This window comes from Carcharodon carcharias, chromosome 13 (genome assembly GCF_017639515.1).
Source record: "Carcharodon carcharias isolate sCarCar2 chromosome 13, sCarCar2.pri, whole genome shotgun sequence".
Taxonomy (NCBI): domain Eukaryota; kingdom Metazoa; phylum Chordata; class Chondrichthyes; order Lamniformes; family Lamnidae; genus Carcharodon; species Carcharodon carcharias.
The window spans coordinates 104,657,758-104,671,440 of record NC_054479.1 but is presented as its reverse complement, the minus strand read 5'-3'; the positions used below and the strand labels follow the sequence as shown (position 1 = coordinate 104,671,440).

The window sequence follows — 13,683 nt, the reverse complement described above, 5'->3', positions numbered from 1 at the left end:
TACATTAACTTGTACCGAGGCATAGAAAAGCAGAAGCATCTGTTGCAGGGATGCTTTGCCTCTTTTGTTAAGTGATCATATCATAAGATCATAGCATGGTTACAGCATTCGACCCATTGTGTCCATGTTGGCACTCTGCAGGAGCAATTCATCTAGTGCCACTCCCCTGCCCTTTCCCCACAGCCCTGCACATTTTTCCTTTTCAGTTAATGATCCAATTACCTTTTTGAATGACTTGATTGAACCTGCTCTCAGGCAGTGCATTGCAAATTCTAACCACTCAACATTTTTTCTCATGTCGCCTTTGCTTTTTTTGCCAATTATCTTAAATCTGTGCCCTCTGGTTCTCAATCCTTTTGCCAATGGGAGCAGTTTCTCTCTATTTACTTCGTCCAGGCCCCTCATGATTTTGAATACCTCTATCAAATCTCCTCTCAACCTTCTCCGAGGAGAGCAGTCCCAGCTTCTCTAATCTATTTATGTAACTGAAGTTCCTCATCCATGGAACTATTCTCATAAATCTTTTCTTACGCCCTCTGTAATGCCTTCTCATCCATTCTAAAAGTATGGCACCCAGAATTGGAAGCAATATTCCAGTTGAGGCCGAACCAGTGTTTTATACAGGTTTAACATAACATCCTTACTTTTGTACTGTATCCCCCATTTATAAAGCCCTGGATCCCCTATGCTTTATTAACCACTCTCTCAACCTGTCCTGCCACCTTCAATGATTTGTGCACATACACACCTAGATTCCTCTGCTCCTATATCCCTTTATTTTTATTCTTTCTCTGCGTTCTTCCTATCAAAATGTATCACTTCATACTTCTCTGCATTTTCACCTGCTACTTATTCACCCATTCCACCAACCTGCCTATGTATTTTAGAAGTTCTATGCTACCCTTCTCATGGTTCAGAATACTTCTAAGTTTCCTGTCATCCACATATTTTGAATTGTGCCCTGGACACCAAGGGCTAGGTCATTAATATATTACAGGAAGAGCGGGGTCATAACAATGATCCTTGGGAAACTCTACTGTACTCCTTTCACCACTCAGAAAAACAGTGTTCACCATTAAAGTATTCTGTTTCCTGTCACTCACCCGCTTTCGTATCCATGTTGCTAGTGTCCTTTTTCTTCCATGAGCTCCAACTTTGCTCAAGTCTGTTGTGCGGCATTTTATCAAATGCCTATTGGAAGTCCTTGTACACCACATCAACAATATTACCCTCGTCAACCCTCTGTTTGCTCATCAAAAAACTCAAATTTGTGCTGGGCCTCCCTCGCATTTAAAATACTGACCCATAACTTAAAAGGCTAATTTAATGTTTGCATGATTCGTAGATAGGAAGGGCTGATTGATAAGATATGGGAAGATTTGAATGAAGACTTTCCCATTTCTGATATGCTGGTTGGGAGGAAGTATTGTTATTGTAGCTACTCCTGATAGCTGTGCTGATGAAAGTTACAGAAACCTTGGAAAAATAAACAAACCAAAGCTTTTAAATTTTTGTTTTAAAACTTGTTTATTTTCCCAGTGTATTTTTCCTCTCATCCTTTCTCTCAAGCACTGAAAATTAAGTAAAGAGTACAAGAAGACCTGATCCTAGAACTCCATCACCACCCTTTCATCACAAATAGATGTGCCAGGCAGGCCTGGGCTGCCTTGTTTTCTGTTTTTTCTCCATGATACAACTAACCTCCACCTCTCAGTGGCATTTTTAAAATTGTGTCAAGAAACCACTTGTAGCAAAGTGCCTCTTAAGCTATGTACCACTTGTGAGTTTCTTAACCCAGATATGAGATCTGATGGTGCTATAATCAAAAAAAAAATGCCTGTGGTATTTTAGTTTTATGCAATAATTCCCAGTTTGCTGCTGCTGGGTTGGCAACTCATTTGCTTCTTTTATGCATAGGTTCTGACATTTAAGGAGATTACCTGGCAGATGATCCGAATAGAGGCAGATGCTATCCAGAGCGAGGAACATGATATCCTGAGTGCACCAGTGAGGCTCATCACAAACCAGTCCAGAATGAAAGTCAGCTTGAAGCGAAGGGTACAAAATCATACATTTTTTTGAGACTGAGAAAGAAAGCAATGTCATGATGATGCAATGTTGTACTCTTGCACCACCAAAATGAATTAAAGGCTAGAGCCACCGAAGTGCAAAGTTATTGATTAAGATTATCAAGCAAAGACAACGCATGAGTAAAACTGGCTAAATTCTTCTTGATATGTTTGTAAGCATTTTTGCAATATGTCTTTAAGCAGACCATAGCATGGAAAATACCACAAAAAAGTTGTTTAGCTTGCCAAAATGCTGAAATGTTGTACCTGCAGCCGGAAGGCTGACACTATTAATCACCATTTATGTTGATTTCCCACTTGTGTTGTCCATTCTGGTTGTCTGTTCAGAGTAGCATTGGTGGAGGTGAAAAGTCACAGAGATTTTCCATGCCTTCAACTTTCACCTCTGCCGTCCTGCACCTGTTGCCTGTGTCATAGCAAAATTTTAGATTGCCAGACATATAATGCTGCTGCAGTAGCATGATATCAAACGTATTTATTTAAGCAAAGTTACATTCAAGAGGTTGTCTTTTTTATTTTAAAGCACAACAGCCGACATTACATTTCCTGCCACTTTCTGAATAAGATACTTAGTGGTCTTTGGTATTTTCTACCGATTGAGAAGAACTTATGGTGCAGTCATCCTTTTCAGCAAAAGAGGCTTCTATGTGTGCACATGTATAGTGGTAGTCCTTTTGGAGATGATTTTATCAGACTTTTTAATGATTTGTGAGGGATAGGTTGGAAATCGGGCTTAAGAAAAATTTGTTTACCACTTAGCCCTTTGACCAGCAATAGTGTAAGGTACCTGTAGGCTGAGCTGCCTACCATTCCAGTCATAGAGAACTGAATTACTACAGTTTGACTGGAAAATTAAAACAAGGCATTCATTAGGCTAGTTAACCTTTTTATGTCATACTGGACACTACGTGAATATACTGTGATATTCTTCTCCCCTTCTTGAAATATATAAGCCTATGCTTAAGATGTATCCATTGCCATGCTTGTCACCATTGTGTTTTTTAAATGCAGTAGTAACTTGCCAATGCTTAGAAGACATTTTTCAGCAGAATAAGTTTGGTACAACTGGATGTATTGGGTCTCAGGATTAAAGATTAATTTTTCTTATTTTCTCTTACTTGAACAGCTAAAGGATTGTAATGTGGTGGCATCAAAGTTGGTGCTTATATTGGATGATTTATTGTGGGTTTTGACTGACTCCCAGTTGAAGGCAATGGCGCAGTATTCTAAATCTTTGAGTGAAGCCATAGAAAAATCTGCACAGCAAAGGAAGAGTATGGCTTCTGAACCCACCCAGGTTTGTATTTACAGTTCTTCCATTTTTGAGTTTTATTTTGTGAATAGCAAACGCAAGTTGGAATAAGCATACCATATACTGGTACCATGGCCAACGCTTGTGATTTGTGCATTGGCAGTTGTTATGGCACAGCCGGTGGTAAATGCTGAGTTGTTCAAATCCCAAAGGGAAACTTGAAACAACTGCCACAACTTGTTTTGCGGTTTGTATAAATTTTGAGATGCGTGCCTTGAATTCAGTAGTAATAAGACTACCAAGTCTTATAGGTTTTTATAAAACTAAATTAAACATTTATTAATAAGAGAAATGATTTTTAAATACATTCCCAGATCAACAAATTACTACTATGATGACTTCTAAATTCCCTAATCAGTTACACTTTCGTTAAGATAACAGTAAGTCACACAGATTTTAAAAAACCCAGGCAAAGAAACATGATACCCTGAACAAGTTGAATTCAAAGTAAGTTCTCTTAACTTCAGTCCTTTGAAGACAGCAACTTGAGACAGAGATGCAGAAGGCTTTTCACACTTGGAGATCTCAAAAATGCCTTCCCTTACACACAGCCTTCACTCCTTTATACATATTTCCTCTTTGAATGCAAATGTCTTTGAACTTTATCTTTCTGATAATAAAAACCTCTCATAGCACTAAGCTTTTACCAGTAATCTTTGGGAAAAATAAACACACTGTTTCTAAACTTCACCTGGCTAGGTGACACATTTCACTCCCTCTTTTGCAAACAATCTAGCCTGGTTTATTTTAAAAATGCAAGTGTCCCATTGAACCCTATGTTTCTAAACTTCCCAATGTTTACCTAATTAACATTTCAAACCTAACTTCTCTTCTTAAATCAAAGCACCCAGACTAATTCAGTTAGGTTTCGAACACACACAGACACATCCCACTATTACTTTATTTTACAATAAATTCCAATTATATTATGAGAATTATTGTATCTTTCTGACACAGTGAAAACATAAGCATATGCACTTTATAATGGCTTTAAACCTTCAGAGGCACTTGTGCCTATTGTTTGCATTTCTTTTTTAAATTTTACAAATTTAAATCTTAAACATTTTATGGAGTGAAAACTTCACAGCACCATGACATCTGCTTAAGGTGAATCTTTATATGTAAATATTAATAGCTGAGCTATACTGAGAACTAATCTCATCACTTATAGAATTGCACATATCCAGGATTGTAGCAAAGCAGTGAATCCTTTGAGGACTGCCAATCACCTCAATTGAGAGTAAAACTGAAGTGGTTTGTATGTTGTTTTTGCACTGAGATAAAATCAGTATATTTAACTCAATCCCAGAAATAGTTTAGCAACCAGATGATGGTTTATTAATGTTTTCTTTCAGTTTGTTTCTCAGCACAGTGCAACTGATAGTTGTCTGAAGGAGATTAGAATGTCACGGCTTGAGTTTGATGCTTAATAGCATTATTTAATAATTTAATCATTAGGTATGGAGACCAGCTGCTTATTACAGTTATAACCTAGAGTCTGGTGGTCTTCTATAGTTTGTAATTTAAAGCTTGTTATGATTTTAACCTGCTAGGTTGTATCCCATAGAGTCACATATTTCAAAAGTTTTTTATTGGGCAAAGTTGTAAAATAATGCCCTCTATTGATGAGACATACACAGTGCATTGTTGTGAGTTATTTGTATTCATTCTTTTCCCACTAGCCTTTTCCCTTTGGTATTAATGTTTACTGGGTTCTGGCTCTATGGACACCAAGCAGTTTACTTGACTATTTTGGGATGTCATAACCCAGCCTTATCGCAATCCCCACTCAGCATTCGCACTTAATCAGCTCTGGCAAAGATTGCTGGATAGCGATTGGGTACAGAAACCTTGCCCAATTTTGCCCCTCCGAACCAAGAGGTGCTGAGGCCAATCGTAACACTTCAACTGCAGCCCTGGCTCAGAATCAACTTTGGGATCTTCCTAGTCAGTATGATTTATGCATTCAGTGCCTCAACCAGTAAAGTTGTTGTGGGAAGCCGTTATTCAGCTTATTTCCGATACATTCTAAATTGCTTGCTACTTTTGGGGTGGAGGCGGGGGAGCTATGGCTAAGGGAATTAATCTTTCTGCAATATATTTCTAATTAAAGCACATTAACTAAAGTTTGTGCAATTAAATTGACTTCCAAAATTGCATTGCATGTGTTATGTTTACCTGGATTATTTATGAAATTGCATAATACAACTGAAATAGGGTACTATAGGAAAATCGAATTCTTTTAAACAAAAATAATTAATCAATTTTTTTTTTCTTATTCATTCATGGAATGTGGCCGTCGTTGGCTAGGGTAGCATTTATTGTTAAGAGGGCATTCTTTTGAATGCTCAGCCACATTGCTGTGGGTCTGGAGTTACATGTAGGCCAGACCAGATAAGTATGGCAGATTTCCTTCTCAAAAGGACATTAGTGAATCAGATGGGTTTTTATGATAATCGGCAATGGTTGCAAGGTCATCATCAGACTTTTAATTCCAGATTTCTATTGAATTCACATTTCACCATCTGCCATGGTGGGATGTGAATCCAGGTCCCCAGAACATTACTCTGGGTGTCTGGAATACTAGTCCAGTGACAATACCTCTGCATAACTTCTACCATTCAATATGTTAGTTTCATAACTCATGCATGTGAGTTAGGGACGGTTAATTGGTTGCAATTGTGCTTGAATTGTTTGTGTACTGGAAACATCTTATAGCTGGCATCTTTAATATGGAAAGTCTCTCGGATGTTTCAGAGTAGGTGGAGAAAGGATAACTAGGTAAAGCAAGGAACAGATGACGAGTGTGCACAGAGATTGGGAAGGGTGGCTGAAGGCTTGTTAAAAGAGATAAGGTGAAAGAGAGGTTCAGGGCAGTAGTCAGGGCAGTGTGGGGGTGAATGAAGAAAGTGGTGAAGGGAAGGAACAACATGTAAAAAGCCAGAGTTATAGGTGCAAAGGGTGGATATGAAATTTGGGAAGAATTTGCAATGTTAGGTAAGTTGAGGCTGAGGAGTTTGCAATGATAGAGTAGATTGAGGCTGAGGAAAGATTTGAAGATGACGGTAAAGAGTTTAAATTCAATGTGTTGGACACTGGTATCCTTTGTAGGTAAAGAGTGGAATGATGGGTGATTGGAATTTAGTGTAGGACATGATATGGTAGTTGAGTTTAGGATGAGCTGAATTTTACAGAGATTCTAAGACCAGCAAGTAAAGTCTTGGTGAAGTTGAATTTAAGAATGACAAAAGAATCGATATAGTATCCTGCAGCAGAGGCACTGAAACAGTGCTGTGAAGATGGAAATAAGTTGTCTTAATGGGATAAAGTATGGCATTTGAAGTTGAGCTCTGGATCCAAGAAGCTTTGAGGTTTTTTTGGGGGCTGGTTTAGCCAGTGCAAGTGGTTGGGTAAGGGGATGAAGCTGGTGGTAAGGGAGCAGAATTAATTCTAGATCCTGAAAGCAATATCTTTGGACACATGAGAACAAAGGCAGTATAATAAATTGGCACCACTGAACCACCTATGTAAACAACATCAACCCTTTTTTGATTTGTTTTAAATTAATGTCTGATGGCAATGTATTCTAAATGTTTGTTATTCACCTAAATTTATATTGACTGAATTGACTTAACGTTTATATTTTCTCCTTTGCAGAGTGCAACTCCGGTTCCCATTTCACAACAGGTTAGAACACCACAAGCTACAGCAGCAGCTGATCAGAATGATGCCCTTGCCAAACTCTTCAATGCTTTTGATGTAAAGGAAACATCGCACCATTTAATCATTTCTCATTTGGATCTGCACATCTGTGATGACATTCATGTGAAGGAGAGAGGTACAGAATATACTACCTTTATGAACCCAAGAACTGTAATTATTGGATTGAAACCTGGAGTTCTGTTTAATGTTTATGTGCAATTGTCAGACTTTTTTGTATACATTTCCTATGGATTAATAATAAAATTCATATAACACACATTTTACAATGTCACATCATACAGAGCTCAAATAATGTGATATGAAACTCAAACATGGAACCAGTCTGGTTAAATTAATATAGTTGTTCCCTTTGAGCAGTTCAGTTAGTGATGTTCACAATTTTGGGGTAACTATGGTCACACGGTTGTTTATTTTGTGTATTACTTCCCTTGTTGCTAAATGCACCAAACAGTCTAAAAATGACTGATTCAGCTACAAAGTAACAAGTTGATCAATGAAGTATTAACTACTGAATATATATAAATTCCTTTTATAAAAAGTATGGAATGAAGTACTGAATCTTTGCGGTCGGAGGACACATTTTGTTTCACAAATTGTGTGTTTTCCAAATTGCAGATTGCAAGATAAATACAAATGAAGACAATGGTAGGCGTGTAATGTTGGCTTATTGACTGATCTGCACATTCTCAGTGCAAATGTAAATCAGAATAAAATTTATATAAACTCCCTTCAAAGTACTGCAGTGATTTGCCATTTCTTTCTGCGGTATGGATGACCATGGAACTCTCCCACTCTTTACCACCTGCCATCAGGTATAGGGGGAAGGATTTACAGGCTGATAATCAATTTTTCTGGCCACGTTGTGCATGCATCTCCGATGGCCATCGAGTCCTGAAGTGGGGCTTGAACCCGGAGCTTCTGGCCCAGGGTAGGGACGTTCATCCACCTACATAAGACCATATTTTTCTTCCTTTTCCTCACTGCCTCAAGCATCCAACTGCCCTTGAAATGACTCCAAGGTTTAAAAATGCAATTGCAAGGTTTTGGACCTAGTAATTGACCCATCTTGCAATTTATGAAGAGCTACCTCTTGATATGAGAATGCTGAATTTGTCTTTGACCAGTTTATACTCCTTTGTCTATGTTCCACCATCAAAGTTTACCTTGAAATAGTACTGTGGATGTATCTTCCCTGTACCTGCTTTATGATTTTCATGAGAACCCCTCTCAATCACTTTCTTACAAGAATGTAAGAATCCCTGGTTCTAAGCTATGCTCAAGACTGACAGCAGTTTCAAGGTTTGATACTGAAACTGGACATAGTACTTAAAGTAGATTTCATCTTTCTACTTATTCAGTGCTCCTGAATCTACCAAATGACGAATTCACTGATACCCCAGAACTCTTGTGAAATTTCATCTTAATTAGATTGATTCCTGGATTATGCTTGTCACCTTTTTTCTTCCAATAAGTGCAGTACCTTAAATTTTATTGAATTTCATCTCCTGTTCTGGTTAATTGTATATTTTATTCAGCACGTTTTGTACAGTCTTCGCTGTCTCATAAAAGTTAACTGTTGCACTATATTAGCAGGTATGCAAATTCAATGCATTTAAGAATGTAACAACGTAAACGGGCGCAGGAGCATATGACACATCAAGCCAAGTAGATCATGCTGAACTGCTACATTAGCTCAATTTTCCTGCTCTATCTCTTGATGTCCTTTAATGCCAAAAGATCTATCGATTTCAGTCTTGAATATGTTCCTCAACTGATTATCCACAGTCTTCTGAAGTAGAGAATTCCAAAGATTCGCAACACTGTGGAGTCTTTACTTTTTATCTCAGTCCTAAATGGCTGACCCCTTATCCTGAAACTATTATCTCTAGTTCTGGATTCGCAACAGCCTCTCAGCATCTACACTCTCAAGCCATCCAAGAATATTAAATGTTTCATTGAAATCATGTCTTGTTCTTTGAAATTCCAAAGTATGAAAAACCTTTTTAATTCAGTAAGTTTCTGAATCCAAATCAGAGTGACATCACTTGCTTAGTCAATTCCTTATCTATTTCCAGGCTTTATCTCAAATCCTCACTACCTTAAACTTGTTTATAGCTTTTTGGGCAGAACATTATCTAAGACTTTCTGGAAATCTTGTTATTTTCAATTACTGAGATGTGGTTGGACATGTTACAACTTCACAGGTGAAGCTCACCCTATATCTGTCAAAGTTGGAATTGAAGTGTATCGAGTTTAGTGCAAGTGGGTGGGTGAATCGTTAGCTTATTAATTGATGGCAAGGATGATGTTTAAGGAAAAAAATATGATTCCAATATTGTTACTTTGAATTTGATGATATAGTTCCAGTAATTCAAATTTTCAAACATTTTTTGACAGGATTTCCAAAACAGATCACGGGTGGAGCCATGCAGTTGTCTTTTACACAGATTACAGTGGATTATTATCCGTATCACAGAGCAGGTATAATATTAAAATGCAGCAAAACTCCTAAAGTATTCATTTACAAATCTCCCCATTACCTCATTACACCACCTCCTCCAGCCTTTCAACTTAGTGTTTGCTCCTCAATTCTCATATTCTACCCTCCCCTGCACTTCCATCCACTCCACCATTGTTAACAAAACTTTAGCTGTCTCTGCCCTACTGTCTAGAACTCTCTCCCTCAACCCTCCTTTACTACTATCTTCACTTTAAAAGCACACTCAAAAATCTTATCGAAAGGTTTCTCGAAAAAGCTTATCTTTCCAATCTTGCTTTTTCATTTTTCCTAATTGCTGGTACTATTGCTTGTTATTTGCTTCTTAAACAACAAATGCTTGCATTTATGTTTTGCTTTTAATATAGAAAAATGTTCCAAGGTGCTTCACAAACGCAATCACTTAAAAAATCGACAGTATGCTATTAGGCAGTGTGACTAAAGGCTTGGTCAAAGTAGTGGATTTTAAAATATTGCTTTAAAAGAGGGCTGGTGAAGTTTCAGGATGGAATTCCTGAGCTTGGAGCCTAGATGGTTGAAGGCACACTGGCTAATAATGGATGGAGTGAAGGACGTGTGAAATATACGACAGGCGAGAGTTGGAAGAAATCATGGTTCTCAGTGGGTTGCAGGGCTGGAGAGGGTTACAGAGGTAGGGGAGGGAAAGCCATTTAGTGATTTGAATCTTGAGGATGAGAACTTTAGTTTTGAAGCTCTGGGGAGACCTGGAGCTATTGTTGCTCAGTGAAAATAGAGGTGATGGCAAGCAGGGCTAGACGTGGGTTTGGATTCAGGCATCATAGCTTTGAATTATATTTATTGGGGTAGGGGAGTGGAAGATGGGAAGCAAGCCAAGTGAGCCTTGCTGTCATCAAATCTGGTGTTGCCAAAGGCATGCATGAGGGTTTTGGCAGTAGCTGAACTCTTGAGGCAGGAGCAATATTATGAAAGTGGAAATAGACAGTCTTTGTGATGTAAAGGAAATAGGGTCAGAAGCTAAAGTTGTAAATAGCTTGGTACAGCGTGAGGTGACAAGCAGCTGATTGATGATAAAAGATTGGGAACAGTGCTTGAAAAAGGGAAAGCTTACAATAGATGCCAGGAGGGACTTCAGAATAACTGTAATTCATTTCTCCCTAACATCTGCTCCACCTGCCCCCAAAAGGAATCTGATTTTTTATATTTTGAAAAAGACAGTGTTTGAACCTTTAGTATATCATAAGGAATGGACCATAGAAGTGAAATTCCTGATTTGATTAGCTTTGTTTTGTAAAATAATGTGCAGGAGATAGCTGCCAGCACTGGATGTTCTATAATGAATCCACAAAAACGAGATCAACGTGGGCAAAAGAGTTACTAAAGGAATTCAAGTCCAATGTCGATATGCTAAAACAAGCAGTGAAGGATTATAGTAAAACAAAACCTACTTCACCACCTCCACATGGTTCGCCTCCCCATGTATTAATAGGTAAGTATGCCTTTTGTTCTTCAAAATAAGTAACAATTTTTTTACTAATTTTGTGATTGCTGATACAGATTGTTCCTGTTATCTATGAAAAATGTTCACTAAAGTTATAACTTGCAATACTGATCATAGTAGACTTAGGATGAAATAGACATATACAAATCTTGCTTCTATTTGTTTAAAGTAAGAGTGCTAACTAACCTTTTGCTGAAGCCACGGTTCTAAGCAGTGATTAATTAAGGTCCACTTCCTTAAGTGTGCCATTAGATGTATTTTTAACACTAAAACCACTTAGTATTTCTCTAGCTCTCAAACACAAGCCCAAGCTTTGATTTAACAAAATAAACCAAAATGTTGTAAAACCACTAGCTATTCCTGCATTGTTAAGCCAGGAATACCGACTTACTGTCCTGCTTTGACTTATTTTGCACCATAGAATGCTAGAAAATGGCCATGGGGGGTTCATTTAGAACCAAAGCTAGTTTTGGGGTTGTAAGGTCTTTCAAATTGTTTAGGTTCCACTTTCAAGAGAATAAGTTACCCAAACAGGAATTAGACCATCTGCGGTTTCTGATTGCAGCCACTTTGAAACTTCTTCATCTGCGCCTCTATCTTTACTTGAAACATTGCTTGGCAGAGGATCTTTCAGGACTCATGATTGAATGATCTGTGTTTGCACTGTTTGCAAAGTATTTGAAACAAAAATAACTTCATAGAACAGTAGCTGTCATTTCAAGAACTGAATTTTTGGTCCACATCTTCCTTTATGCACTTGTTTTGAATTTATACAGAAACTACACTCAGGCATAAACCTGTAACTACAGGAAAAGAACAGATGTCGAAAGGACTCAGTTCTGCTAATATTTCATCTGCAACTAGTCAACAATCAAAGACAAAGTTATTATCCAGCTGTTTTGTATTCAGAGTGGAGGATTTAAATATTTATCAGGTGAGAACAAGATATTTTGGAGTTGGAATTTATTTAACCTGCATAATAGCTGAAATATTTTACTGATCTTAGATTAAATTCTAATGTATTACTATTGTAACTCTGCTTAAGGGAGAAATCATGTTTAATGTTTTTACATATAATATATAGTGTAAATCCCTCAGATTTCCCTTCGACTAAATCTCATAGAAATCTTTATTTTATGCATTTTAATTCAGCAAAATACCAAAAGCTTTTGATGTGCAATAGCTAAGCTTTTATTTTTGCTCCAAGTCCCATTGCTTCAATTAATTGCAGATTTAATCATAAGGAGCATAGTTTTATAAGTTCTACATCATGCAGTACAAACCTCTTGGAATTCTATGCAATGATTACGAAGCTCGTGAGGGAGAATATTTCATTGAATATAGCTTATTTAGATTTTCAAAAGTAATTTGAAAAGTTTGTTATGAGGCTAGGAAGGAAGTTTATTAAGTAATAGTTACAAATTGTCTAACTGGTTTGACAATTAGCTTGACAACATAAGACAGAGGGCGTTGATGAATGGAAGGTACTTAGCTTTTGTAATCAGTGTGGTTCCTGCAAGGATCTGTTCTGGGACCACTGCTATTTGTAATCTTTGAGAATGATGATTTGGAACATGTATCTATAATTGTAGTATTAAATCTGTCTAAGCTTCATGGTTGGGTAATGACTCAAAGGGCGATTTACTGTGTTTAAAGCAACATGAACAAATTATGTGGGAGAGATGAAATATGACTAATGAATTTTATATGATGCAAGTAACAGTAAATGTGAAGAGGTACAAAAAATGGATATAATTGCACTGGATTATAAATTATAATGACATTATATAGAAAAATGGTGAGGCTAGTATTGGAATGTGGCATGCAATTTTGGTTATCTGAAAGGCTATAGATGTGTTTTAAATGATTTGGAGTGATCCAGATGACTTCAGGAATTGGGCTACACAGATATGGAGGAAGCCTGAGGCAAAGGTGTGGTATGTTTTAGGATGAGAGGACATAGGTCATTTGGTTCCTCGAACCTGTTATGCCATTCATTTAGTTAATGGCTAAACTGTGCTTCAACTCCATTTACTAGCCTTTGCTCCATATCCCTGAATGCCCTTACCTCAGAAAAACATATTGATTCCAGCCTTGATCATTTTAATTGATACGCCTTATGGTAGAGAGATTTTCAGATTTCCACAGGCAATAATGTGGAAAAACGCTTCATGGTTTCACTCCAAATGGGCTAGCTGTAATTTTAAGATTATGCCCTCTTGTGCCGTATGCCCCACCTGATACTAAAGTACAAAATTCATATGTTTTGAGCAAGATTAGAGAGTTGAAAACTTTTTTCCTCATACAGGTTAATGGATATGTGGAATGGATTCTGAGAGAAATAAATTGATTTGGGACTAATAAATGCAATTTAAAAGAAAAAAATGAAACATGGTCATGTTCTGTTGGGCAGACAAATTGAAGGTTGCAGGGATAGCAGCAGCATTGGTTGCTTTTTTAGAAATGGGAGGGAACGAATTTTGACATTCCCTTAAGGGTGATATGGAAAGTAATTCCATGGTAGACGAACCAGACAAAAGCCAAATACTGTGGGTGTTGGGGATATGAAATACAACAGAAA

The 13,683-nt window shown here is 37.4% G+C and overlaps 1 protein-coding gene across 6 annotated transcripts in view; it reads left to right on the top strand.

Annotated features, from left to right (window-relative positions):
• uhrf1bp1l (UHRF1 binding protein 1-like) overlaps positions 1–13,683 on the top strand; it is a 134,759-nt gene that overhangs the window by 61,995 nt on the left and 59,081 nt on the right. For 5 of the 6 annotated variants that reach the window (XM_041202591.1, XM_041202592.1, XM_041202594.1 and 2 more), the window contains exons 6-11: positions 1,918–2,058; positions 3,217–3,387; positions 7,060–7,240; positions 9,523–9,606; positions 10,908–11,090; positions 11,879–12,036. In XM_041202591.1, coding sequence (XP_041058525.1) covers positions 1,918–2,058; positions 3,217–3,387; positions 7,060–7,240; positions 9,523–9,606; positions 10,908–11,090; positions 11,879–12,036 — 918 coding nt within the window. The remainder of the gene's footprint in view (positions 1–1,917; positions 2,059–3,216; positions 3,388–7,059; positions 7,241–9,522; positions 9,607–10,907; positions 11,091–11,878; positions 12,037–13,683) is intronic. The other variant, XM_041202593.1, reaches the window with a different exon arrangement.